General features: G+C 44.6%; 1 protein-coding gene across 26 annotated transcripts in view; it reads left to right on the top strand.

The window, feature by feature from the left end:
* The window catches only part of RAD51B (RAD51 paralog B), a 723,435-nt gene that overhangs the window by 312,986 nt on the left and 384,723 nt on the right, over nucleotides 1-25,726 (top strand). The window contains exon 10 of one of the 26 annotated variants that reach the window (XM_039533747.1): nucleotides 15,135-16,056. The exons of the other annotated variants lie outside the window; for them this stretch is intronic. Coding sequence (XP_039389681.1) covers nucleotides 15,135-15,145 — 11 coding nt within the window. The 3' untranslated portion in view covers nucleotides 15,146-16,056. Of the gene's footprint in view, nucleotides 1-15,134; nucleotides 16,057-25,726 lie in introns of those variants that run through there. 26 annotated transcript variants of the gene reach the window in all.

The following is a 25,726-nucleotide window of genomic DNA, read 5'->3' as shown; positions in this document are numbered from 1 at the left end:
CCATAATTTCCCACAACATGCAAATTTCTTTTGATAAAAATAGAAAAAAAGCTTATAAATAAACCTTGATATTATCCATTAAAATTATTAAAAAAAATAAAATAAAATTCTGCCAGTCCTAAACATAGGCATCCTTGATCTTCCTATCAGATACGGAGCTTGCCAGGCCAATTTACAGCAGCCTCATCGGTGAAGTTCAGAGCCCTCAGACCACCATCAAATCTGGTCAAAGGGCAGTTGTCAGTGATGTGTGGCATTGTCTGTCTTTGACCACATCGGCATGTAGTATCCTCTTGTTGCCCCATGTGCGAAAGCTGGTTGCATTTTAAACTTGAACCATTCAAAATCAGTTCAGAAGGACTCATGAGTGGCATGGCAAATGGAAGGTGGATACATGCATGGTCGGGCCAGTTATAATAGACTGGTTGCTGATGTCAGCTGCAGATCATTCTTCACGCCATGTTGATGTTGCAGGGAAATCTGAGCAGGGCAAGCAGGTCCACAATGGTTGCCTCAATGACAAGCATGGTCTTGGGTGATCAAAGAGGTCTGTGTATAGTGGTAGGCATAGGTTTGCTCTGATCATCTCAACCATTCTGGCTTTAGTGTCCTCATATTGGATGTGTGGAGGAGTGATGTTGCTTAACTCGAGGAGCCAGAGTATTGGTGTGGGTAGAAGCATCCCAATTACAATGTGCATGGTTGAGTACAGTTGTGTGTCAACCGATTTGACATGGGATGAATGGAGCCAGACTGGAGCATAGTATTCTGCTGCAGAGTAACAGAGGGCTAAACTGAATGATCAAAGAGTTTGAGCGTTTGCTCCCCACAAACTGTCAGCCCATTTTCTTAGAAGGTTATGTGACCTCACCTTAGTCACAGTTTTACTCAGGTGGTTAAGAAGGTATGTGAGAGATCTATCTGGGGTTACTCCAAGGTAGACAGGGTGGGAATCCTGTTTCAAGAAATGTCCATTGAGAAAGATAGTCAGTTCTTGGTCTGTTCTGGCATAGTAAAGACAGAACACACTAAAAACTGTTTTGGTCACACTTGGTTGTAAATACCACTGACTACTGTATTTGGCCATCTTAATCAAGTGAACTTTTAGGAAGTCTTCAAATTCCGTGAATGACCGTGCTTGGATGTCTAAGCAAATGTCATTTGTGTATGTGAACTTGCAGAATTGGGTAAGTGGAAGGTCATTTGTGTACATGTTGAGAAACATGGATGCCAGCACAGAGCTTTGCAATAGACTGTTGGTTTGTCTTTCCCACGCACTTAGCTCTGTCTCCCATGTGCATTTGGAAACACCTGTTGCAGAGGAGAAAGTCAATGACATTGACTACTCATGCTGGGAATGCTCTTGACAATTTGACTAGAGCCCCATGGCCAGACCATGCCATGTGCTGCTGTCAAGTGCACAAATATGTTTCTCATCTTCAGGTTTTTCTGAAAACCATTTTCAATGACTGTTGTCAAAACCAGCACATGATCACAGGTGTTCTCACCTCTCCAAAAGCCTGCTTGCTCAATACTGTATATTGACTCCACTTCTGGGAGATGCGCTGGCTTCCTTGATGTCAGTTGGTGATAGTAATGGGCATCCAGAGGGAACTGACCTGTTTTTTTATGTTAGTGGGGCCTATAATTATACACTGAGAGGGAAAGTGACTGGAGTTTAAAGGGTTATGGCATGGATTTTGAACATAGTTAAATTATGGTTCGCTCCTTTATATACCACGCTTTAACCATGTCAGGGCATTGCCATGCCACTCTCTCAACATAATTCATAAATGAAGATGGGACTCAAGGTGAGTATACATTTTCTAAACTCAGTTTGGCTCACACTGTGACCACCTCTGTATATACATTGGTTAAGGGAAATAGAAGTAAAATTGAGACTTTGTGGTTCACTAGCATCCAGCCCTGTGTTCTGTGGAGTTCTATAGCACTAACAACTGATCTCTTTTCATTAGGAAAGTAGAGTTTGGGGAATTTATATGTATGGGAAAACATCTCTGTGAAGGGACAGCTGTTGACCTGCAGAAATATGTACAGCATATGGCTCATTCTCCAAAATGAGACCATGCAAGAGTGGCCCAGGGTTGACGGGTATGTGTGTGTGTGCGGGAGAGGGAACACACTTCAAAGTCTCATGCCTATATTCTAGTTCCACTTACATGTCTGCTTTCCAGCTGGATTTGCTCTGGATTTACTGCAGGATGTTTGAAAATTTGACTCCTTGTTAATTCTAGGCAGACCATATGATTAATGGCTCCCCTTATTTGTAATAAAAATGAGTGTATTGGTGTTTCTGCTTAAATTGTGTGTATTTCCTGCTTTAGTATTGTAATTGTGATTTATTGTCCTAAATCATGCAAGTTTAGGATCCATTAACTTTCTTTGGAGGTTGGAGCTGGGGGTATACTGGCATGTGAGTCAACTTCTTTCCATGGATGGGCTGCTCCTAAAAGGATAAATTCAAGCCTCCCCCCCCCCCAAAAAATCAGCAATAAAAATCAACAAAAATGGCTTATCTCTTAATATAATCAAAATAGGCAGATTTTCTGTGCTCCCCTTTTGGTTGTGAAGCAGCAGATCTTACACACTGAACAGGGGGTGTATCACGTTTGGCGGCTGCTTGTCTTTCTGTAATAGAAATATGTCAAACAACTGAAGAGCATTCAGAGAAGAGCAACCAAAGCGATCAGAGCGCTGGACAGATTGATTCATGAAGAAGATTAAAATAACTTAATCTGCATAGCTTGGCTAGACTAAGGCTTTGTCTACACTAGCCTTTTTTCTCTCTGAAATTTCCCTCTGTAGCACTGTTTTCATAGTAGCAATGATGCAAGCTCTAGGAAAGACAAGGATCCAGCATCTGCTGCTGTTTTAACTATAGTGTTACCTAGATCTGTTTTGTGCAGAATTGGATGACATGATGGTTAAAATATTGAGGGCTGCTCTGTGCTAATGCTGCAATGATGGGAAATTTGAAGGAAAAAAGGCTAGTGTAGACACTCATTGAGTAAGTGGGGACTTGGTAACTCTTGGGAAGTACTTGAAGAGGGGGAAGGGTTAATGTAGGGCGGAATATGAATACGTAATGGAATGTAGCTGAACAAAAGAATATTTGAGCTGAATATCAGGAAAAAGTTCCTGACTCTGGAATCTGTTGGACTGTTGAATAGTCTCTCTAGGGAAGTGGCAGAAGCCCCCTTCCAGGGCAGGATCAACCCAATGAGTGCCTTTAAATCCACCTGGAAATTTAATCTGTTAGATCTGGCACACCACTTTGGTGGTGCATCAGGAACAGCACAGAGATCAAAAGGTTGTAGTCCTGCTACATCCCTTTTTCATGGAATTGTTTCTTTATCTCACTTCCCCACCAACTGGCTGGCACCCAGATGCAGCTCCTCACCTAGGATGTCTGGCACAGTCACAACTGCTGAAGGTGTACCAACTGGCCATTAATAACTCATGCATCCCCTGCTTGTCCTTCTGTCTGTGCAGCTTGCCTTGTGCCTACCTCTCAAAACAGCTGCACCTTTAACTCATGACTGGATGGCCCTGGCTCCATTGTTGAAGTCATTTAAAACTATACTGGATAAAATACAATACTTAAGAGCAGAATTCTGCATTAGTTAGGGGATGGACTAGATGTTTTCTTTCTGTACCTTTTGTAAGTCTGTGGCTGGATTCATACATCTGTGCATACTCCTGCAGATGTTAGCAGTGATCTAACAATCTTGGGATATAAATGAAGAAGTAAACAAAAGGCATTTTCATTGTGGCTATGATGCTGGAAGGCCAGATGCCAGCTCTTGCCCAGGCTGCAGGCATTAGCTAAGAACTGAGAAACTCATAGCTGGAGACCAGACCAGTTTACCTGTATGTTAAGATTTGCTCAAAATAGTTATTAGTCTTATAAGGATGTATTTAGTGTTTAGATGCTTTGTAAGTCCCTGCATGCGTTAATCTCACTTGTAATGTCGGTATTCCATTTTATAAGAAAACATGGAAGTTTTGCTTAATAACTTTGAGAATGTTTGCTCTGAACTTGTGAACCCAACCATGCAAATCATTCTCCCACCAGTAACGCTCAATACCAATGAGATATTTGGATGTAAAACAGAAACTTGCCCATTTAATAAACATCTTCTACCAGCCTGCCCATATTGTTTGCCAATTTCATAATCCAGTGTCCATGACATCATCATTCACAGTCATGGTAGTGAAAACAAAGGATTGAAACAGCAAAATCAGGAAGGAGGAGGAGTCTGACTGGAAAGGAGAATTTATTCTGTTTATATACATACAAAGATCCTGGTAATTGCCAATGATGGGGGTGGGTATGTGGGAGAGGGAGGGAGAGCCAAGAGAGTATGACAATTACTCATAGTTTAGATAAAATGCTGTAATTTATAAAATTTGCCTGAGTTTGGCAGTCTGTGCAAATCTGGCTTTTCAAAGCTCTATACAGGGCTCTTTGTTTAGGGATGTTGCTGGACTGGTTTTCTGTCAGGCAGGTGTAGAGAGCATTCAGGCTGAAACACAAACACCAAAGTCAACTCCTTATGGTGGCAATCTCCAGAGTGACTCAAGGAAATAAAGTCAGCAATGTCTCTTGCTACAAGCTGGTACTGTACATGCTACTCCTGAATTATTTTTTTTAACTTTGTATCTGTAACTTGATCGTCTCTTAAAAACTAATTGTATGTCAGAAAATGGAGCACAAAGGCTCCTCCATCTGTCCAGGTTGGATATGGTGCACAACGGAGCATATCCGATTTGCAGTACCTCTTAGGTAATCAGATTAATATCTCTCGAATTGAATATACCCTTTTGATACAGAGCCTTTCATGTGCCTCCCTTCATGTCTCACATTTTGATGAAGCTCCATGAACTTTTAGTAATTTCCCTGAAATCTATATGCGGACGTCTGCACTCGTTTGAGGAGTTCTTGGGACTTGTATAATTAAATATGTTTCTGGCACTCTCTTAATGGCATACTCTCCCCTGAGTGAAAAACGGGTCCAAAATCTGAGGTCATTTGTTTAATTTAAAAGCAAAGGTTATGGAACAACAATTTCAGGCTTCACCAGCCAAGCCCCCGTGGCTTTGAAGGAAAAAAATCTAATAAATTTGATGTCCTATGCACAAAATAAATTAACCATTGTGTCGCTTTTAAAATGATATCAGATTTCAGGCAGGTTCCCCCTCCCACTCTGTTCCCTGCTCTTCTTTTCATTTTAATTCTTTCTCCACTTACTATGTTTTCAACGTCTTGCCTGGCTTTGTTACTCGCTGTTGTTCTTGCATAGCAAACATCTGGATGAAGTTTTGTCAGCTGCATTTGAGGAAGAACTGTAAATGATGCAGGGGTTTTTTTTGTAAAAAAAAAAATTATTCATAGAAAGTCTGAAGTCAGAATCATGTTTTAAATGGTTTTAGCTTCTGGCTGTTGTTTCCCCAGGAATGCACAGTGTAAGATAGTTTGCTGCTGTTTTCTCAAGGATACTTAGGGTGGAATTATGTAATTCCCCATTCTTCTTCATGTGCTGTCCTTATGTGTATTCCACACATGCATATGTGCCATGCACCTGAGGTCGGAAAACCCTGCAGTTAGTGTCCATTGGCCTGCACTCTGGAGCTCCTTTTGCTCAGTACCAAATGTATAAGGGGAGGTGCAGAATGACCGGCTTTCCAGTTCCCTCTTACCACCACATGGCCTGAGTCAGCATCATCTATGTTTTAAGCTTCTTTGCACTTTCTTATCTGTAAATATAATTTGACATAGTTCTTAGTGTTTTAGTGTGTTTTGTAGTCTATTATAGTTGGTGTAGATTAACTTTTCCCCATCTTGGGAACACTCTCCATTTCCCCCACCCCTTGGGTAAGGACTGTGCCGAGAGTTCCAAGATTTTAGAACTGTGTTTCCTGTCTTCGCTCTTTCTTAATCAGCGATGAACACCAGCACTGTCTCTACTGGCTTGGGGAGGCACATATCTCCACTAACTCTAGTACCTGCCTCTCCTTCCCTCCCTGGATCCAAGAGGGACAAGCCTCGATTGAGGAAGTACCTCATAGAGAAAGCCATGAGACCCCAGTCGGACCCATATCCTATTGTACATTGGCCTCAGTCCTTGAGCAGCGCCCCTCTGAGCATGAGCTCCAGGGAAGAGGTCAGATCTGATAAACCCAAAGACCTATGGGATCAGGCTTCTCTTGAGAGTAAGGGACAGTCTCACAGGTACAAGAACAGATTGCACTCCAGATCTCCTCCCAAGAGAAGAGATCCTTCCCCAACTCCCTCCAAATCAGGCTAGTTCTCTCACTCAGGTCTTAAAGACTTATGTCTGCTTAAGCCTCCTGACCACAAGGGTAAAGTAGCAGGAGAAAGTATCTAAGGCCTGGTCTACACTAAGGGGGGGGGGGTCGAACTAAGGTACGCAAGTTCAGCTACGCGAATAGCATAGCTGAACTCGAAGTACCCTAGTTCGAACTACTCACCCGTCCAGATGCCGCGGGATCGAAGTCCGTGGCTCCAAGGTCGACTCCGCCACCGCCGTTCACAGTGGTGGAGTTCCGGAGTCGACCGGAGCGTGTGGGGAGTTTGAACTATCGCATCTTGATTAGACGCGATAGTTTGAACTCCGAGAAGTCGAACTCTCCGCGTCGACCCGCGCGGTAAGTATAGACCTACCCTAAGGGTACTGACTCTGGTACCAGCTAGTAAGCCAATGAATCAACCTCTGCCGGCACTGACCAAGAACTTCAGGTGGGACTCTTCTCCTCTGACTGCTCTGTCGTGATTATGTAAGGCCCTGCAGACCACTGAAACCATGGATGTGCTGGATTCAATGATACCAGCTAACTACTGGGACCAAGTGACCTCTAGAACTGAGACCTATGCCTCCCTGGAGGATATTTTTGCCCTCCCATACCTACATAATCCCAACTATACATATAAAATGATGGGGTCTAAATTAGCTGTTACCACTCAAGAAAGAGATCTTGGAGTCATTGTTGATAGTTCTCTGAAAACATCTACTCAATGTGCAGCAGGCAGTCAAAAAAGCTAACAGAATGTTGGGAGTCATTAAGAAAGGGATAGATAATAAGACAGAAAATATATTTCCTCTATATAAATCCATGGTACACCCTCATCTTGAATACTGTGTGCAGATGTGTTCGCCCCATCTCAAAAAAGATACATTGGAATTGGAAAAGGTTCAGAAAAGGGCAACAAAAATGATTAGAGGTATGGAACAGCTTCTGTATGAGGAGAGACTAATAAGACTGAGACTTTTCAGCTTGGAAAAGAGACGACTAAGGGAGGTATATGATAAAGGTCTATAAAGTCATGACTGGTGTGGAGAAAGTAAATACTCCTTTTCATAAAACAAGAATTAGGGGCTCACCAAATGAAATTAATAGTCAGCAGGTTTAAAACAAACAAAAGGAAGTATTTCTTCACACAGTGCACAGTCAACCTGTGGGACTCTGCCAGAGGATATTGTGAAGGCCAAGACTATAACATGGTTCAAAAAACAACTAGATAAGTTCATGGAGGATAGGTCTATCAATGGCTATTATCCCAGATGGGCAGGGATAGTGTCCCTAGCCTCTGTTTGCCAGAAGTTGGGTATGGGTGACAGGGGATGAATCACTTGATGATTACCTGTTCTGTTCATTCCCTCTGGGGCACCTGGCACTGGCCACCATAGGAAGATTGGATGCTTGGCTAGATGGACCTTTGGTCTGAACCATTATGGCTGTTCTTATGTTCTTAATCTCCTTTGCTTTTGGGTCCAGTCATTCTGAGGGACATTGTGACACCAGAAGAGGAAACCACCTTGAGGAGAGAAAGCTACTCCCCCCACTCTGTCCATGAGCTGGAGATTCCATCCACCATTACTGACAGTAGCACCAGTGGATCAGGTTCCAACCTTCTTGTCAGCTGAATGTGATATCCAGAATGAACCATCAACTCAACAAAGAGAGATTAGCGTGGACAGGGCTTCTTGACTATCTTGGACCTATCCTCCACCCAGACAAGATTACCTTCCAAGATAGCTCTGGTAGCCAGTGCCCTTGGGGTCCTCCCCAACCAGCCTTTGAACGATCATACTGACCCTGTTGGGGTCCATGGAATCCCTGTACACAGCACTCTGGATCTGTGCAAGAGTCTCACTGGACCTCTTCCCCTAGACAACAGCAACCAGGTCTGTCAGGAGCCAGATCCAGTGGTACCGATGGTACTGACAGACATATCATTCTCATCTGATGATGCAATTGCCCCAACTTTGTCATTGCTGTCGGATGATCACCGGCAATAACAAGTACCATAGGCGATGAGTAGGTGGGGGGTCTAATGAGGGGTAAAGTGCACCCCCCACTCAGATTTCTGCTTGGCCTGCCAATGGAGGGAGAGGGGCTCCCTTCTCTTGCAGCACCTGCCCCCTGGCATGCTTGGCCCCTGTACCTGGCAGCTGGGCCTGGGCAGGGAGCAGAAGGGGCAGGACCAGCCACTTCTCAGGCCAGTCGCTTCTCATGCGTGCAAGAGCCCAGCTGGGGAGGTGGCAGCAGCCTTCCCTGTCTGCTTCCCACCTGGGACTGGCTGCCGGGGACAGGGGCCAAGAGAGCGGGAACCCACTCTCCTCCCCAGCCAGGTTCTTGTAGGCAGCCTCCACGCTGCACAGGGCAGTGACCTGGAGTGGCCAGCTTCAGCTGTCATGAACAGTGGCTCTGTCCCACTCCACACCTGGGCCTGGATGCCAGGAAGAGCGGCCAAATGAGTATCAGAAAGTGCAAGTCGTCTATGCCAAGTACTCTTGCAGAAGGTGACTGTTGAACCTAAAATCCCACTTTAGGAAATTCATGATTACTGATACATAAGCTCCTGGACATCCTGCAGCCCTCGGGACCCAATCAAGTCGCTCTCCCAGTAAACGAGGCATCATGGAACCAGCCAGAGTGGTGTGGCACACACCTCTATCATGCACCTCAGTCCCCAAAAGAGCTGAAACACAATTCTTCATACCTGCAAAAGGGGCAGAATTTTTGTTCACCCACCCTACCCCCAACTCCCTAGCAGTATAAGAAGATGCAGAAAGATCCACGCAAGAACACCCCAAGACCACCTCTGCGGACAGGGCACCAAATGACTTGATCTTATAGAAAGCAAGGTGTTCATATCCACCAGCCTCCAGTTTAAAATTACTAACTACCAGGCCCTGTTAGTGAAGTATGATTTTATGAACTAGTCAAAATTCCTCAAGTGCAAAGTTAAACTCCACCAGGGGGACAGGGCCTAATTCAAAGCCCTTGTTGACAAGGGTAGACTTATGGAAAAATCTTCACTCCAACCCACAGTGGACTCCGCTGTTTCCGTATCTGGAGTATAGCAACTGCAATAGTAGTGTGGCAAGAATTATGGATTCACACTTTGGGATTCTCCAGAGAGATTCAGAATACCATCAAGGATTTGCTCTTCGATTAAACTAATCTCTTTAACTAGAAGACAGATGTGTCTTTGCAGTTAAGACTCCAGGACAACTCTTTGATGCTTGGGCTTGTATACCCTGGCCCAGAAAAGGAAGCATCATAAATTGATGTATAAACCAAGCCCTCTTTTGCAGCCTCTACCACCTATGACCATACGAACCACGATGCAAGCATCAAAAGTTGGAAAGGCCAAGATATGCAGCCCCATCCACCTTGCCATTAGTGAAAGGTTACTTTCAACAGGACATTCAAGGGTGGCAAACTATCACTTATGCCACCCACCTGTTTCCCAAATGTTTAGTGGCCAGCTAGTATATTTCATCCACTACAGGACAAGTGGGTATGAAGTATCATGCACTTTGGCTACACCATTGAGTTTTTTCTTTACCTCCCCACAAATCCACTTATTGTCACCTCTTCAGGGACCACACTCATGAGGAGATCCTCCAACACAAGATAGAGTCTGTTCTCAAAAGAGAGGCCACCTCAGCACCAAGGAAAGGATTCTACTCCAACTATTTCATAGTTCCCAAGAAAAAGCATGCACGGAGGCCTAACTTGTGTCAGCAAAATACTTGTATTTGCCCATTAAAATTCCTCATGGTTATGTTGGCATTGATAATTCCATCCCTGGAAAAAGACACATGGTTTGTGGCTCTCAACATGAAAATGCTTACTTTCATATGGATGTTCACCCAACCCACAGAAGGTTCCTTAGGTTTCTGGTAGGACAAGAACATTATCAGTTCAGGGTACTCCTGTTCAGTATGGCAACAGCACCCAGAGTCTTCACAAAGATCTTCTAAGCGGGGCAGCACAGGTTAAATGAAATAGCTACACCGTCCTCCTGTACTTGGGACGACTGGCTCCTAACAGGCAGGTTCATCCAGGAAATTCAATTGGCAATCTTATCTTTGCTCCACCTCCTGGCAACTCTGGGGATCTGTGTAAATATGGAAGAGTCTACTTTTGACTCCCATGGAGACCATAGATTTTATAGGATCAATCCTAGTTCAACCGCAGCAAGGATCTACCTTCCAATGGACAGATTCCAGGCCGTGTGCAGCTGATAAAACAAATCACTCACAGATCACTCAAAGTCTGTCTTTCCTTACTAGGTCACATAGCTTTTTGTACTTACAAAATGCCCTTCCCAGGCTTCACCTCTGGCTTCAATTGGTGTACTCACCAGACAGAGAGAACATGAATAACAAAATGACAATCCCCACCAATGTCAGGGCTTCTGTCGCCTGTTAGACAAACCTGAAGCAAGTGCACAATGGAGTCTCTTTCCTTCCTCCCACATCCAAAACAACCATAATCACAGACATATTCCTCCTTGGCTAGGAAGCCCACATGGGCAACCAAACAACACAAGGTATATGGACACCTTTGGAGGCCAGGATGCATATTGATTTCCTGGTACCAGGAGATGTCAGATGGGCCTACAATACATTCCTTCCACTTATACAGTCCCAACATGTCTGGATAACGTCGAGCAACATGATGCCTGTCTTTTACATAAACAAACTAGCAGGTGCGAAATCCCTTAATCTCTGCATAGTGGTGTTCCACTTATAGAACTGGTGTATCTGAAACCACATCACACTCTTGGTGATGTACCTCTGAGGTGAACAATTTTTGCTGGTGGACAATTTCAGCAGACACTTCTCCACTGACCACAAGTGGGAGATTACACAATTCAGTGCTAAACATAATCTTCACTCTATGAGGAATGTCATCTTGGGACCTGTTCACCTCTTAGATTAACAGGAAGTTCAACATATATTTAGCTCTCGATCAGTACTAGGTTGGGAATCCAAGGGTGATATCCCTCTACAATCCTGGACAGATCACTGAGGTATGCCTTTCCTCTAAGACCTCTTCTACCCCATGTTCTGTGGAAGATTTGTCATGACAATGTGAGAGTCATTCTCATTGCACCCAACTGGCACAGACAGTTCTGGTTTCCAGACATTCTGCAAATATTAACCTATCCTTCCATTCGTATCCAACCTTTCCCAGATCTTCTATCTCAGGAGAATGGTGGAATCAGACATCCGAACCTGGACTCTCTTCACTTCATAGCTTGGTGTTTGGATAGGCGGCAGACCTAGAGCATTCATATTCGGAGGCTATTCAAACTGTTCTCCATCACAGCAGAAAGGACTGCATCAGAAAAAGCTGTCTAGCTAAATAGAGGTGTCTCTTTCCACCTGAGTACAACAGAAACAATTATCCCCAGAGACAGCAAGTATTCCTGCTATTCTAGGTTACCCCCTTACTCTCAAGACATCAGTCCTTTCTGTTAGCTCACTGAGGTACACCTAGCAGCAATGAGTGCCTTCCACCTTTGGATAGAGGGCTATTTTATTTTACTCACCCAATTACAACCAGATTGCTGAAGGATCTCACCAGGACCTTTGCACCAGTAGTGAGGCAAACACAACAAAGGGACCTCAGTCTTGTACTCTCAATACGTACCAGGCCACCTTTTGAACTAGTGGCCATGTGCTTGATGTCCCACCTGTCTATGAAGGTCATCTTCCTTGTCATCATCATGTTGGTTAGTAGTGCGAGTGTGCGAGGGGGCACTCACGACCAACTCCTCATATGCTGAAGAGAAGGTATCCCTTTGAGTCCACCTGTAAGTGGAGGTTCTTTGAAACGTGTGGTCCCTATCTGTATTCCGCTATCTGCCCTCCTTTCACGCTGCTTCAAATCATGACTGGGTTCACAGTAGAGAAGGAACTGGAGAGGCAGTTGGTCTGCACTACCCTCAGTGCTGAGCATGAGGAGATCCAGAGTGCAGGCATGGACCAACAGACACTACATGCAGGATTCTCTGGTCTCAGGCGCATGCTGCTCATGGGTAGTCAAGTGTGGAATACAGATAAGGGACCACACATCTTGAAAATCCTCAGTTACAGGTAAGTAACCTTCATTTTTCCACAGGCCCCTTAATTATGCACTCAAACATCTTTGTGCGATTGTGCTTCAATCAATTTATAATGTCAATATGTTACACGGAAAAACATCAGAAAACATCTAAGACAAGTTAGGCACTACATTTCTGGGTGATTAATAGTGTGGCAGTATGTCTAATGATTAATGGAAAGGACTGAGTGTCAGTATTCCTGGGTTCTGTTCATTCCCAGCTCATACCACCAAATTACAAAGTTGGGGATGCTAATATTTCCTTACCTCTCAGCAGGTGGGATGGGGGTTGCCATGTTGTATTTTGAGGCTTAATTAACATTTCTGAAGCTCTTTGATAAGCTCAGCTGAAATGTGCTATAGAAACCTAGTTTGCTACTTGAGGCAGGCACCAGGCTGGAAGAAGAGTGACTCTCTACAGAAATATTTCTCGGTGCCCAGCACTTACAGAGAACTGTGCAGTGAGAGCGTTTCTGCTAGAGGACCATGTGAATGGAGGTCATAAGTGAAGCTGGAATTTAGGATAAACCTCAATGCATTCAAGCTATGTAGTATCAAGCAGTGAGAGGCAGGGGCAGGGCAAGAGCACAAGCTGCTGGAGAGAGAGTTCACAGTATGCCTAGGTTATGTGCAGAACACCCACCAACCATTGTTTGGGGTTTCCAGTTTATTTTACAGTGTCTGTTGCTTAACCAGAATAACACAAACCTGCAAAGTCTCTGGCCATATTCTCTCCACAGTTTAACATTCTGTAAACTCCTAACAAAACAACATCAACGAGGGATGTCTGCTTTAGCTTCTGGTCAACAAATCCCCATCTCACCTCTTCCTGAGAACAGCTTGGCCATTTGTGGAATTGAAATAATGGACTCAATGAAACAACAGTCTAATCTGAACTAGCAAATCCTGTGGCTCATGTCCTGGCTCTGTCCCCTTTGTGCCACTCTGGCATTGCAAAGGAGATGGGAAATTAATTTAAATAGTTAGCTGGGGATGCCTCTTATGTAACATGTAGAGGAACTCCTGGGTGGTGTAAAGTCATAAGTGGCTCTGTGTGCTCCACGCTTGCCCCTCCCTTCGATGAGGGGCATATTAGGGGAAGCAAAGGGAATCTCAGGACCGTGAACCAGCAGAATGGCCCTTAGCAGGCCAATCTCAGCCAAGTTAGCTGCTGCTGTAGTTTGTGGTTGGGGCTTAAGTGCCCCTCCACCCCCGCATTCAGGATTTGAGGGGAAGACAGGTGGCAGAAATCCACCTACAGTATGTCACATTAATGTGAAAAGACAAGGAAACAGCAAATAAGATTTGCTGCAGTTCCTATAAAGCGATGGAGCTTCAGCCGAATGCAACATTATAAAATCTTTCTTAGTTCCCTCTGAAATTGTGACACCTGATTTGCTTTTTATGCAGATATATCTGGTAGTGGTGAACAATATTGTAGTCTCTCTGTTTAATTAGGGCCTGCTTGTGACCCCCCACACACATACATTGGTGAGCACTTACTCTTGTGAGTAGTCCCATTGAAAACCTTTGAGAACTTGTTATTTAATGTCAGTTGTTTAATCTCTAGAGCAATGCTTTAAAATTTAGTAGCAGTGATAGGCATGAAAACCTGCAACCTCTTTAAACTGAGTTCACTGTTTCCTCTCTGCAGTGTGGTTTCCTCCTTTGGCACCTTCAGAGTGGAGTGGTACTGGGTGTTAGTGAGATCACATGCCCTATTTACACTTAGATGGAAAAGACTGCGTCACAAGCGTTTGAAGCAATGTGGGGTTTTCTTACCTCAGCCACCTAAATCAGACTTCCTGTGAGCACCTGATTACCTATTTTGAACTCTAAAATTATCTTTCTAGCTTTGATGCTGCCCTTTGTTTTAAACTTCCTATTCTGCACTTGCACCATTTTAATACAGCCTCTGTTCATTGTCTGTAATAGAGAATTTCTGGTAACACTGATGCAGAAAGGATCAAAGAATAAATATTAGAAGTTCATAATGATGGTCCATTCATTCCTGCTCGCCATAATTAGCGTCTGAAGAAAACAACTCCCTGACCGTGTCTGCTGCTTCTTTTTATCTCTGTCTTCTCTCCATATGTCCAGGATCATCACATTCATGCAGCTTCTCCACATTCAGATCCTCACAGAGAGACCACAGCTGCTAACCCATGACAGTAAGAGCTATCACAACACCATAAAGGAAAATCCTCTAACCTGTCATCTTTTTCTGGGCCTTCTAGTGAAGTGGTTCTCAACGACTGGTCCATCTCTCTGACACTGTTGAGGAAGGCAGCAAGCCAGTCCCTGATATCAAAAAGGTTGTCAAACACTGTTCTAGTGTATTCTTGTTTTGGCTGCAAGTGTAGGTTGTAAGTTCCTCAAGGCAGGGACTGTGCCTTCTTTTATGGCTTTTGTAGCCCTGAGCCCACTTTGGCATTTAATTAGTAAACTGAATATTAATTTAGTACATCACGGTTTTGTTTGTTAATATGGTGCCTAGCATTCCCTTGGCATGCCCTTTCACGTGTCACTCAGACATGTATTGGAAACAGAGCTCTTGTGTAGTTATCAGTAGCCACTTCTTTTTTCCCATCTTACTATATTGTTGGAATTTCTTTTGTGCTGGAAGTTTCTGAAGTCTCAGTGGAGAACAGATTTAGTTATGGCCCCGTTTTCCTTTCACACCACAGGCTGGCTGTGACTGAGCAACTGCACCACCAAGTAAAGCTTGAAAGATTTATCTGCAAGTCCAAGGACTAAGCCTACTAGCTGTGACAATCAGGGTCCAGACACCTGAATGGGAGAACTGGGGTTTGAACCCCAAAGAGTAAGCAGTTGTATCAACTGGTTGTATGCAATGTTATTGTGCTATAAAATATGTCAAGTAAGGTCTTCTATGAAAGTTTGTAATATTCTAAACTTAACAATCATCATGATTTGTATAGCAGGAGAGGCTATGGTTATGAATTTGTGTATCTGATGTATTGATTGATGTGTATATATAGAACGGGGCTCGTAAGCTTTGACCCCATCTCACAGCAGGACACTGACCGATCAGAGAGGGAGGGGCACCTCCCAAGCCAGGTGTTTACACCTAACCGGCTCCAAGTAAATGATCCATTGTCCACCCCAGGAATAGACAAGGATGGACCATTAGAGTTAGTGGAAAGACATTAAGATATCCTGCCCCTCAATTCAAGAGGGGTTTTCCACACTCTCAATAAACATGAGTCACCATGGATTGAGAGGATGGGGAGCAGTGGGGAAAAATACTTTTAAAAGCAGGCTTGGGTCTGAGGTTTTTCATCCAGAAACTGAGGGACAGTCTCTAAGTTGGAAGCTGTCTGTGAAATGCTGGATCCCTGCTATAGCTAGGAGGGTACACTGGGAAATTTTAAAAAGGCAATAGGTAGCTTGTATTGGAAAAGGGATTTTATCCAAAATAGAAGTGTAAAGCCTGAACTGCATCTTTGTTTATTTACTGAGTAACTTGTATGTGTTTGCTCTCCTTGCTATTTCATCCCTTTGAATCTTTGATTTTTCTATTAAATAAACCTTTTGGTGTCTCCCTGAACATGCAAGTCTCTGGTGTGCGGACTGTAGAGTGTATTTGCCAAAGTAAGCTGGAATCTGGGGGGCTGGTTTCACTCCTTTTGAGGGATGAACCAGAGGGGATAAGTCTGAGTGTCTGTTAGTTAAGGACTCGGGAAGGATGGATTTGGGGAGACTCAGGACTGGGAGGGTCACTGGTGCCTGGGATCTGAAGGTACTCCAAGGTTACAGGCAGGTGGTAACAGAACCCCTTGCTGGTTCATGTCATACTAATCACTGGAAATACCTTTGCTAACAGTCCCCAGAGTCCCTGCAAGTTAAAGGAATAAACTAGATGTATGTGTTCATTGTGTACCATGTTTAATTGTGGCGGTGTGGATCCACTTTCTATTACAACATGTTTTAAAAATATAACTTATTACTACAGCTGGTTGAATAGCAGGGGAAACTGAGCTAAATATTATTCAGTTAATTTCACAGGGATTTATTGAGTATATATTAGTATATATTCATAGGCCAATATTTGATGAGAATAGCGCTAATTGAAACCTACAAAAATAGTTTTATGAGTTGGGCCAAACACTGTTGTGGGTCAGACATGACTACTGCCTTCCATTCAGAAGAAGTGTAAAGAAACCAGTGTAATCACTTGGCTGAAACAATGGCAGTAGCACCCATAACCACAGGTGCATGAAAAGTTGAGCAGAAGCTGAATCACGTAACCCAAGAGTTTTAAAATGTAGAGGCTATGGCTTTGATTGATGGAACTGTGGAGTGTGTGTGAGTGTGTGAGAGAGAGAGAGAGAGAGAGAGAGAGAACAAGATGGAGCAAGACAGACGCACTCCGCCAACTTAATGGTCTTAAGTGGGGACTCTCACAATCAACTGTATAAAATTGATTTCTAAAAAATCGACTTATATAAATTTGACTTAATTTCATAGTGTAGACATACCCTGAGACAGACAGACAGAGGGACAGCCTGAATAAACATGGTGTATGATCCTGGGAGAAGATAGAAAGGAGACTTCTAGACCTGGTGCTGCCTAAAGAGGCTTGGGGTTATAAACAAGCTATTCCCTGGGGTTTGTTTTGTTTTGTTCTTCCTGCATTTGGAAAAGCAGGACTTCCTACATTCCTTGTAAGTAAACAAGACTGCATCAAAGAAAATACCTGATTTCATCATCAATTTCTACTCCCAACTGGAACGCCCTTGGGGCCCCTAACTTTGACTAGTTGCTCAGATCAAAAAGGCACAGCAACAGTATCATTCAAATAAATGATTCAACAGTTACTAGAGGAATTCATTAATTAATTTCTGACACAAAAACTATTTAACTCACAGCCTACATTTTCAAGTGATTATGGGTGCCTCAGTTTTTGGATAACTAACTTGAGAGGTCTTAAAGGGGCCTGGCTTTCAAAAAGTGCTGAGCCCTTTAGTAATCAAGACCCTCACATTGGGCAACGAAGATGACTAGTGAATTTTGAAAATATAATCTGACATGTTTAAATCTAAACATGTTCTTTGTTTTCTGCCTTCACGCCACTTTTTAATTTTATTTCCTGTCATGGATCATGGGACCTCTTTCTCAGAGTTGTTTTCAGTGTCTGCTTCCTCTTTTTCTTCTCTCCATTCACCAGTTTCTCTCTTCCATTTCCTTTCCCTACATTGTGATCTCTGCCTCCTCCTATGTATTTTATTTCTCCTTTCTTCCACGTCACTTTCCATATGTAAAATACTTCTCTCTTCTATCAATCACTGTCTCTGTGTTGCCCACCCATCCATGCACCTACATAGTCACACTCATCCATGCACCTACATATAGGGCTTGGAATTTTTATAAAATTCCTAATACGTTGAGAACGACTACTAGTCACAGACCATTATGAAAGACAGAAGTCTCTCTGTCCTAGGGCAATGCCAGGACACCGACCCTTATCCATCTCAGGCTGCTAAGGATGCTGCCTCCTGGCTCCTGTATGGTGGGAGATTTTGCTACTTTACCCCTCCTTCTGACTCTGTGGGGCTTGATGGAGCTTGTAAATAAAGAGTTTCTCATCTTTGTTTTATTTTCTTCCTGGTATTTTCCTCCGGTTGAAGTCACTGTAGATAAATTAACACATCTCATTTTGGTAGCTCAAGTGGGCAGTGCTTGGAAGAGTATTATCTGTCTTCCCAAACCCTGGACATAGCAGATAGGAAAATTCAGTCCCTCTTTAAATGAGCAGTTGCTTGTATAGTGGAAAAACTATCTTTTTTGGTATGAAATCTGGCAACAGCTAGTGATTAATTGCAAATATACCGACCTAGGACATCCCAAAAGCTTGGCTTAACAAGTATCCTGCAGTGCCTCTAAAGAGTGTATTCAGTTCTATTGCAGTACTGATTCCCTCTTAACAGTCAGTCCACTTTTCTCCTCTGATATTAATCCCAGAGTAACATTAAAGCTACCAATAAGTCATTGCCCTCAAATGTTGACATTCCTTATAAAGGTAACTGTAACTAGATAAAATATCAGTGCTGACTGTACTGTAACTAAATGGATCCAACCACAGTGTAAAACAAATAAAAAACCCACTGATAGTCAACATTATCATTCTTCTAACACCTAATATGTGATAGATAAATATTATTTTAGCTATGTTAGAATATTGGTGTGAATGTCTTTACTTTCTACTTACACCTGCAGTGAAGAAAATATTTACTATAAAAGGAATGTACTTTTAAAAACGGATTTACGGTACAGCACAGGCAGCAACCGTACAGACTTCCCCCCCACCGCCTCACTGGTGTGCTTCTGCTTTGATCTGGAGACTCCACTTTCAACAGGAAGAGGCCCGTTCTATCTTCTGCCTTTCTTCCAAGATTGTCATCAAGGAGGCTCGTTGTAATGTAGCAATATTAGCAACTGCAGGCAGGCCACCAATTAATTTTGCATTGGACACTCTACAACTGTCATATGGTAACAACATTTGGTTATTACTGGTCTGTACTGGATTCAGACCAATGACCTAAATGTGAAATATACTTTTGTCTCTCAGAACCATCCAGTCTTTTGACTTGAATCAGATTTGAACCAGTGACCTAGAGGTGAAAGGCTCTGTATCCCAAAAGACTGTATTACTTCAGAGACTGTGAGTAGCTCAAATCTGGTCTTAGGTCTGTCTTGTTCTTTACTGCATTCATAGAACAGATGCTTGAAAAAACACAGCTAAACACTGGTAAATGTTTTCAAACCTAGGGTTTGATTTTCAAAAGTGCCAATCACACATAGCTCCCATTGGCTTCAAATGAAGTAGTAGGTGCCCTGCAGTTCTGAAAATTAGGCCCCGAATATTTGCCTCTATTAAACTGTCCTGTAATTTTTATGTTTTCTTTCTCCTAATTGCTGGCTAACAAGGAATGTGTGTGTAAACAACGGCTTTCTTTTATCCACCCAGACTATCCTCCTGCCTGTCTCATTCAATGATACAGCAATTTAGTGTCTGAAATTACAGTCACTTCTGATGATGTCACAAGAACTGGACAGTGATGTGTCTGAATTAATCATGCAGGAAACAGGAAAACGACAATAAGGGAGAACAATGCTATGATCACATATGCACACTTTCTCTCCTTGGCAATCAACAGCTGTGAAAGGAAATAATGAAAAAGAAAGGTTAATGTAGTTTTAGGAAAAATATTGTTGTCCTTTGCTCTTTACACAACAAACATAATATGAAGGAACCAAACAGGCAAAATAATAATGTTTACTTATATACACAACATTCAAGACCTAGCTAGACACATGCTGCTGCTCTGGTTGGGTTCTGGTGGCTGCTAAGGTATAACAAACATGGTGCCAGTGAAGGGATCACAAGTTACCCTTTTTCTTTACCCTACAAAATTTAAAGGTATCGGGGGGTATGTGGTTAGTGTTACAGCCCTGGCTGAGTTCCACTGAGTTCTGCTGTATTGGACCCAACCTTTGGATCTGACCTGCTGTCAAGCCTGCTGTGTTTGGGCAGAATCCAAACAGAGTCTTTAGTTCTGGCCTCTCAGGGCTTGGCTACACTTGAAAGTTGCAGTGCTGGGAGTTACAGCGCTGGTCGTGCAGCTGTGTAGGGACAGCGCTGATGTGTGGCCACACTGAGAGCTAACAGCGCTGCAGTGTGCCCACACTTGCAGCATTTACAGCGCTGAATTGAGAGGTGCATTGTGGGCAGCTATCCCACAGAGCACCTCGTCCCATTTTGGCGCCGTGGGTTGTGGGAAGGGGACGGAAGGGTGCGGGTCATTCCGCTTCCTGTCCCAACGCCCCGTGGTGCATCGCTTCACATCCCAGCAGTCACAGTTTTTCCGGCCACGTTTGGTGCCATTGTGAGTCTCTTGCTGTGTTTTACTTTCTCTGTGAATTGCGATTTCTGTGGGGAAATGGAGCCTGAGCTGCTGAGGACTGTGCTGATGAGTGTCGCCAGCACAACACGTTTGGCAGTTGAGCTCTTCCTTCAGCTCCAAAGTGACAGTGAGGAGTCCGACGATGATATCGAGTCGCCTGCCACGTGTGACACTACATTGCTTGTGGCATTCACGGAAATGCTCAGCACCGTGGAACGTCGCTTTTGGGCTCGGGAAACAAGCACTGAGTGGTGGGATCACATCGTCATGGAAGTCTGGGATGACGAGCTGTGGCTGCAGAACTTTCACATGAGAAAAGCCACTTTCATGGGACTGTGTGCTGAGCTCGCCCCCACCCTGCGGCGCAAGGACACAAGATTGAGAGCTGCCCTGACGGTGGAAAAGTGGGTGGCTATTGCAATTTGGAAGCTGGCAACTCCAGACAGCTACCAGTCGGTCGGGAACCAGTTTGGAGTGGGAAAGTCGACCGTTGGAATCGTGTTGATGCAAGTTTGCAGGGCCATTAATCGCATCCTGCTAAGAAGAACCGTGACTCTGGGGAACGTGCAGGACATTGTGGATGGCTTTGCACAAATGGGTTTCCCTAACTGTGGAAGGACGATAGATGGGACGCATATTCCTATTCTGGCACCCCCCCGCCTAGCATCCGAGTATGTTAATCGGAAGGGGTATTTCTCTATGGTTCTCCAGGCGCTTATGGATCACTGTGGGCGTTTCATTGACATTTACACAGGCTGGCCTGGAAAGGTGCATGATGCACGCATCTTTTGGAACAGTGGCCTGTTCAGGAAGCTGCAGGCAGGGACTTTTTTCCCAGACAGGAAGATCACAGTAGGGGACGTCGAAATGCCCATTGTGATCCTTGGAGACCCCGCTTACCCATTACTGCCTTGACTCATGAAACCCTATACAGAGAAGCTTGACAGGAGCAAGGACCAGTTCAACTACAGGCTGAGCTGGTGCCGAATGACTGTGGAGTGTGCTTTTGGCCGTTTAAAAGCTCGCTGGAGATCTCTGTATGGGAGGCTAGACTTGGGGGAAAGCAGCATCCCCGCGGTTATATCTGCATGCTGTACCCTCCATAATATTTGTGAAGGGAAGGGTGAAACATTCAGTCAGGCATGGACCACCGAGGTTCAAGTCCTGGAGGCTGAATTTGCACAGCCAGAGAGCAGGGCTACTAGAGAGGCCCAGCACAGGGCTACAAGGATTAGGGATGCCTTGAGGGAAGAATTTGAGGCTGAAAGCCAACAGTAACGTTTGCTGCCTTGCATGGGAGTGAAGTGCAGTGGTTACACTGTTAGGATTCTATTATCCCTAAAATGATTTGCAGTGCCTATTTCTTTACTGGACTAAGGTATCTTTCACTGTCTGCAATAATAAAGACTGTTTTCAAAGCCAAGAATTCTTTTATTGAAAATAAAAAAACTTCCTTGACAGACACACAACATTTCAGGAACCTAAAAGGGCAGGGGGGTGGTTTGGTGAACTGTACAGTCACAAATTTGCATATGTCCTGTCTGGAGTGCTGTGCAATGACTGCTGCACTTCAGGGTGCATATACTGCATGGTGATGGGGGTTGAGTGCAGAGGGTAAGGGTCGTAGTTCTCAGGGCTGGTTGGGGAACGTACAGGTGTTGGAGGCAGCTGGTGGTGGTAAGAACCTGGATGCTGGGGAAGGGGGTTTTGAGCTGACATTGGGGCACAAGGGAAAAAGCTTTGGGATGGGGGGTGGGTGGGGGAGTAGCACGGTAGTGCTCTGCCTGCATGGCTACGAGTGACTGGATAGAGTCCGCTTGGCGCGCCAAGATGCTTAGCAGCTGCTTTGTGCTTTTCCTCCTGGCCACTGCGTTTCTCTGGCGGATCCTGCTTTCCCTTTCTCTCCATTCCTGCAGGTTTTTACTCTCTCTAGCAGAGTGATCAATAACTGTTTTCAGCATGTCTTCCTTGGTTTTTCGTGGCTTCTTCCTGAGATTTTGTAGTCTCTGTGCAGTGGTGGAGACGGGCAGTCCAGCAGTCAAGGTCGCTTTTGGAAAGGCAAAAATGGCAACAGTTAACAGGGGTAGCATTGTTCATTATCTCATCCAGACAGTAATTCCCACACACTGAAGGAGTTTACAGTCTTCACTTTAGCATACTTTGCCCATACCCAAACAGAGAACACATAACCCAACAGGAGCCACGAAATGGTGAGTAAGGGGGACGGATTGCTTCAGGGCTGTGCAGGGGTTTCTGTGCGTTGGGGACAGCAAACAGCTACAGGGGGAATCTGCACTGAACAGTCTCCCAACATTTTCCACAGGAGTTACTCCTGGAAGATATCTCGCTGCTGCGGGTCACCAGGGAAGAGCTGGAAGGTCTTCTACAGCAATGCGGATTCTGCCCTGGCCCCTATGCTTGCCTGTGTGCAGCAATGGTCCCCCCACCCCTCGCGGCACAGTGGCGCGGATGCGTTAGCCTGACTGGGACAAGGACCACAGTGGCTCTCCCTATAAACCTGCGCAGGCACATTGCCCACGCTCTGGCTGAAACTTTTGAGGAGATTACTGCAGCCAATTACCGCGACGTGATAGACCACATCAATGGGCTATTCCACATCTAGGCATGCATGCATGCAGCCCTAACCCCCCCTCCTCTCCCGAAACATTTCCACCCTGAAAATAAAAGCCGCTTACCGGTAACCCGCTCCTCTGCTTGTCCTTCACCAAGTGCTGGCTGCTGCGATTGGCTACCTTCCTCCTGGCTTGAGAAGAGCTCCTGGCTGCATGCCTCCTGGGACTCTGGGGTGTCTTCCCCCATCCCAGTAGCTTCACTCTCGGTTTCCTCCCCCCCCCCGCTCCTCCTCCTCCTCCTCCTCCTGCTCCTGTCCCCCACCCTGTTCAGAAGTGTCCATCGTGGTTGTCAGATTGGCAGTGGGGTCACCCCCAAGTATCGCGTCCATCTCCCTGTAAAAATGGCAGGTCGTGGGGGCAGCGCCGGAGCAGCGGTTTCCCTCGCGGGCTTTGCAATAGGCACTCCGCAGCTCCTTTACTTTAACCCTGCATTGCAGCGCGTCCCGGTCATGGCCCCTATCCAGCATGGACTTTGATACCTGCCCAAAGGTCTCATAATTTCTACGGCTGGAGCGCAGCTGGGACTGCACAGCTTCCTCCCCCCAAACACTAATGAGGTCCAGCAACTTGCCATTGCTCCATGGTGGGGCTCGTTTGCCGCGTGGAGGCATGGTCACCTGGAAAGATTAACTGATTGCACTCTACACCTGGCTGAGCAAACAGGAAGGGGATTTTTAAAATTCCCGGGGCATTTAAAGGGCGGGTCACCTGAGGCCAGAGCAGTAGAGTGCAAACTGATGAGCAGAGTGGCTGAACAGGAATTCTGGGATATCTCCTAATACCCTGGAGGCCAATAACAGCGCTGGTGTGTGTCCACACCTGATGAGCAGCGCTGGATCACCAGCGCTGCACTCGCTACACCCCAAGCAGACCAGGTGTTCAGCCAGCGCTGCAGCCAGGGAGTTGCAGCGCTGGATGTGCCTTGCAGGTGTGGACAGTTAGTAAGTTGCAGCGCTGGAAAGCCTCCACCAGTGCTGCAACTCTCAAGTGTAGCCAAGCCCTCAGGGTGCAGACTCCCTGATTGCCCCCTACCCCCTAGGCACGTGCAAGTCTGCAATCCAGTTGCTCTGGGCCTGGAATTGGCTCCCACAATCCAGACTGAAAGTTACCATCCTAAATGCTCTTAATAAAAGAAAAAGGAATTCAGAAATTGGCATAGACTTATTCCCCAAACTGTCACAGTCAGTTCTTTAAAAGAAATAATCCTTGTTGGGGTCTGTCACTGGGATAAGTATATCCTTGATCATTATAGTTTGCATTAATAATACTCTAGTAAGGATAAGGTGGCCTTTCCATTTTAAACTACTACAGTGCTTAGTCACTTGTTTAAATATATATTTTTTCTGTATGAATTTAGTGCTGATGAGAGGTGCAAGCTTAATCCCCCAAGATAGTGAAGTCCTGTTTTTCCACAGGAGAATTCCAGAATGGGCAATGAGATTGCAAACTTCCCCTTCCACTGACCCAGCAATCTGCATCAACACTAGTCTTGTGGGCCACCCTTGGGGGTAAAACGATTAGTCACTCTCTGTAACTACACAGTTTGGCTCCCTGTTGAGATGGCCAGTGCTTTCCATGTCCAAAGCACCATACAGACACAGATCCTGCTGACACTTCTGAGGGGCGGCTGAATAAGATACTATCTCGGTTTTACAGATCGGGAAATTGAGGCAGCTTGCCCAGTAAATGCAAACCACTTGGTATAATTGATATGGGAAGGTACAAAGCTTGCTACAGCAGGAGCGTGAGGTTGCTGAAACTCCTTGCCAGAGCCATGGCAAAGAGGCAGGTAAGTGAGGGAAACGTCGTACGGTCACACATACACTCACTGTATGTGAACATGATAGAAAAATTAAATTCTGCATTGAGCCACTAAAACTGACACTAGACTAACTTTTCTAGGCATTATGCCTCAGGAATGGCCTGTGAATATACATTCCCTAGTGTTGATGTAAACATACATTTCTGGTAAAGATATACAATAAACATTTTTTTATGTCTCACTAGAAATTTCTGTCTAGGAGCTGGTTCTAGTGGTTTGAAAGTGCATCTGTAGGTTGGCCTAAGAGATTTTTAGTCTATTCTTTTACCACATTAATATCTATGTATCAATCTACAGTACAGTACCTAACATAATAGAAGTACAGTACCATCTGAGAGCCATACAACAGCCATTGAAGCCAATGGAAATCAGTCTTAAACCGCTTGCCACTCTGAAAATGTACCCATGATGTTGGGTGACGTTCCATTGCTGATATAAAGATTCCTGGAACGATTACCCTCAGGAAATGGAAACTTTCAAATGAAGCCCTGAATATAGCAAGCATACAACAAAGAAGAGAAAATAAGAGACCCTCTGGATGTATCTTTTTGGAGTGACTGAATTTCATGTATTTTGGATTAGGGAGATGAGGCCCAAGGGAGAGAGAGAGAGAAGAAATTCTGAGGCTGCTTCTCCTTGTTTGCTCTGTTATGTGATAGCACAACACAGTCTTTGTGATGCCTGCAGCAGAGCTATTTATACCTGATGACTTGCCTAAGGACAGCTTCCGGTGTTAATGTTTTTCCACTTTTGAGTGAAAATTAAAACAGTAGCTTTTCCACTAAGCTACAATTAATAAATTTCAAACCTCATTTTAATGATGAAGTAGAAAACAGAACAAAAATCTCCCATTCATCTGTTGTTCTGAGTTTTCTTCTGCTCAAAGCATGGCTCGT

The sequence above is a fragment of the Mauremys reevesii genome, linkage group 4, assembly GCF_016161935.1.
Source record: "Mauremys reevesii isolate NIE-2019 linkage group 4, ASM1616193v1, whole genome shotgun sequence".
NCBI lineage: Eukaryota > Metazoa > Chordata > Testudines > Geoemydidae > Mauremys > Mauremys reevesii.
This window is presented reverse-complemented; position numbering and strand designations above follow the sequence as displayed.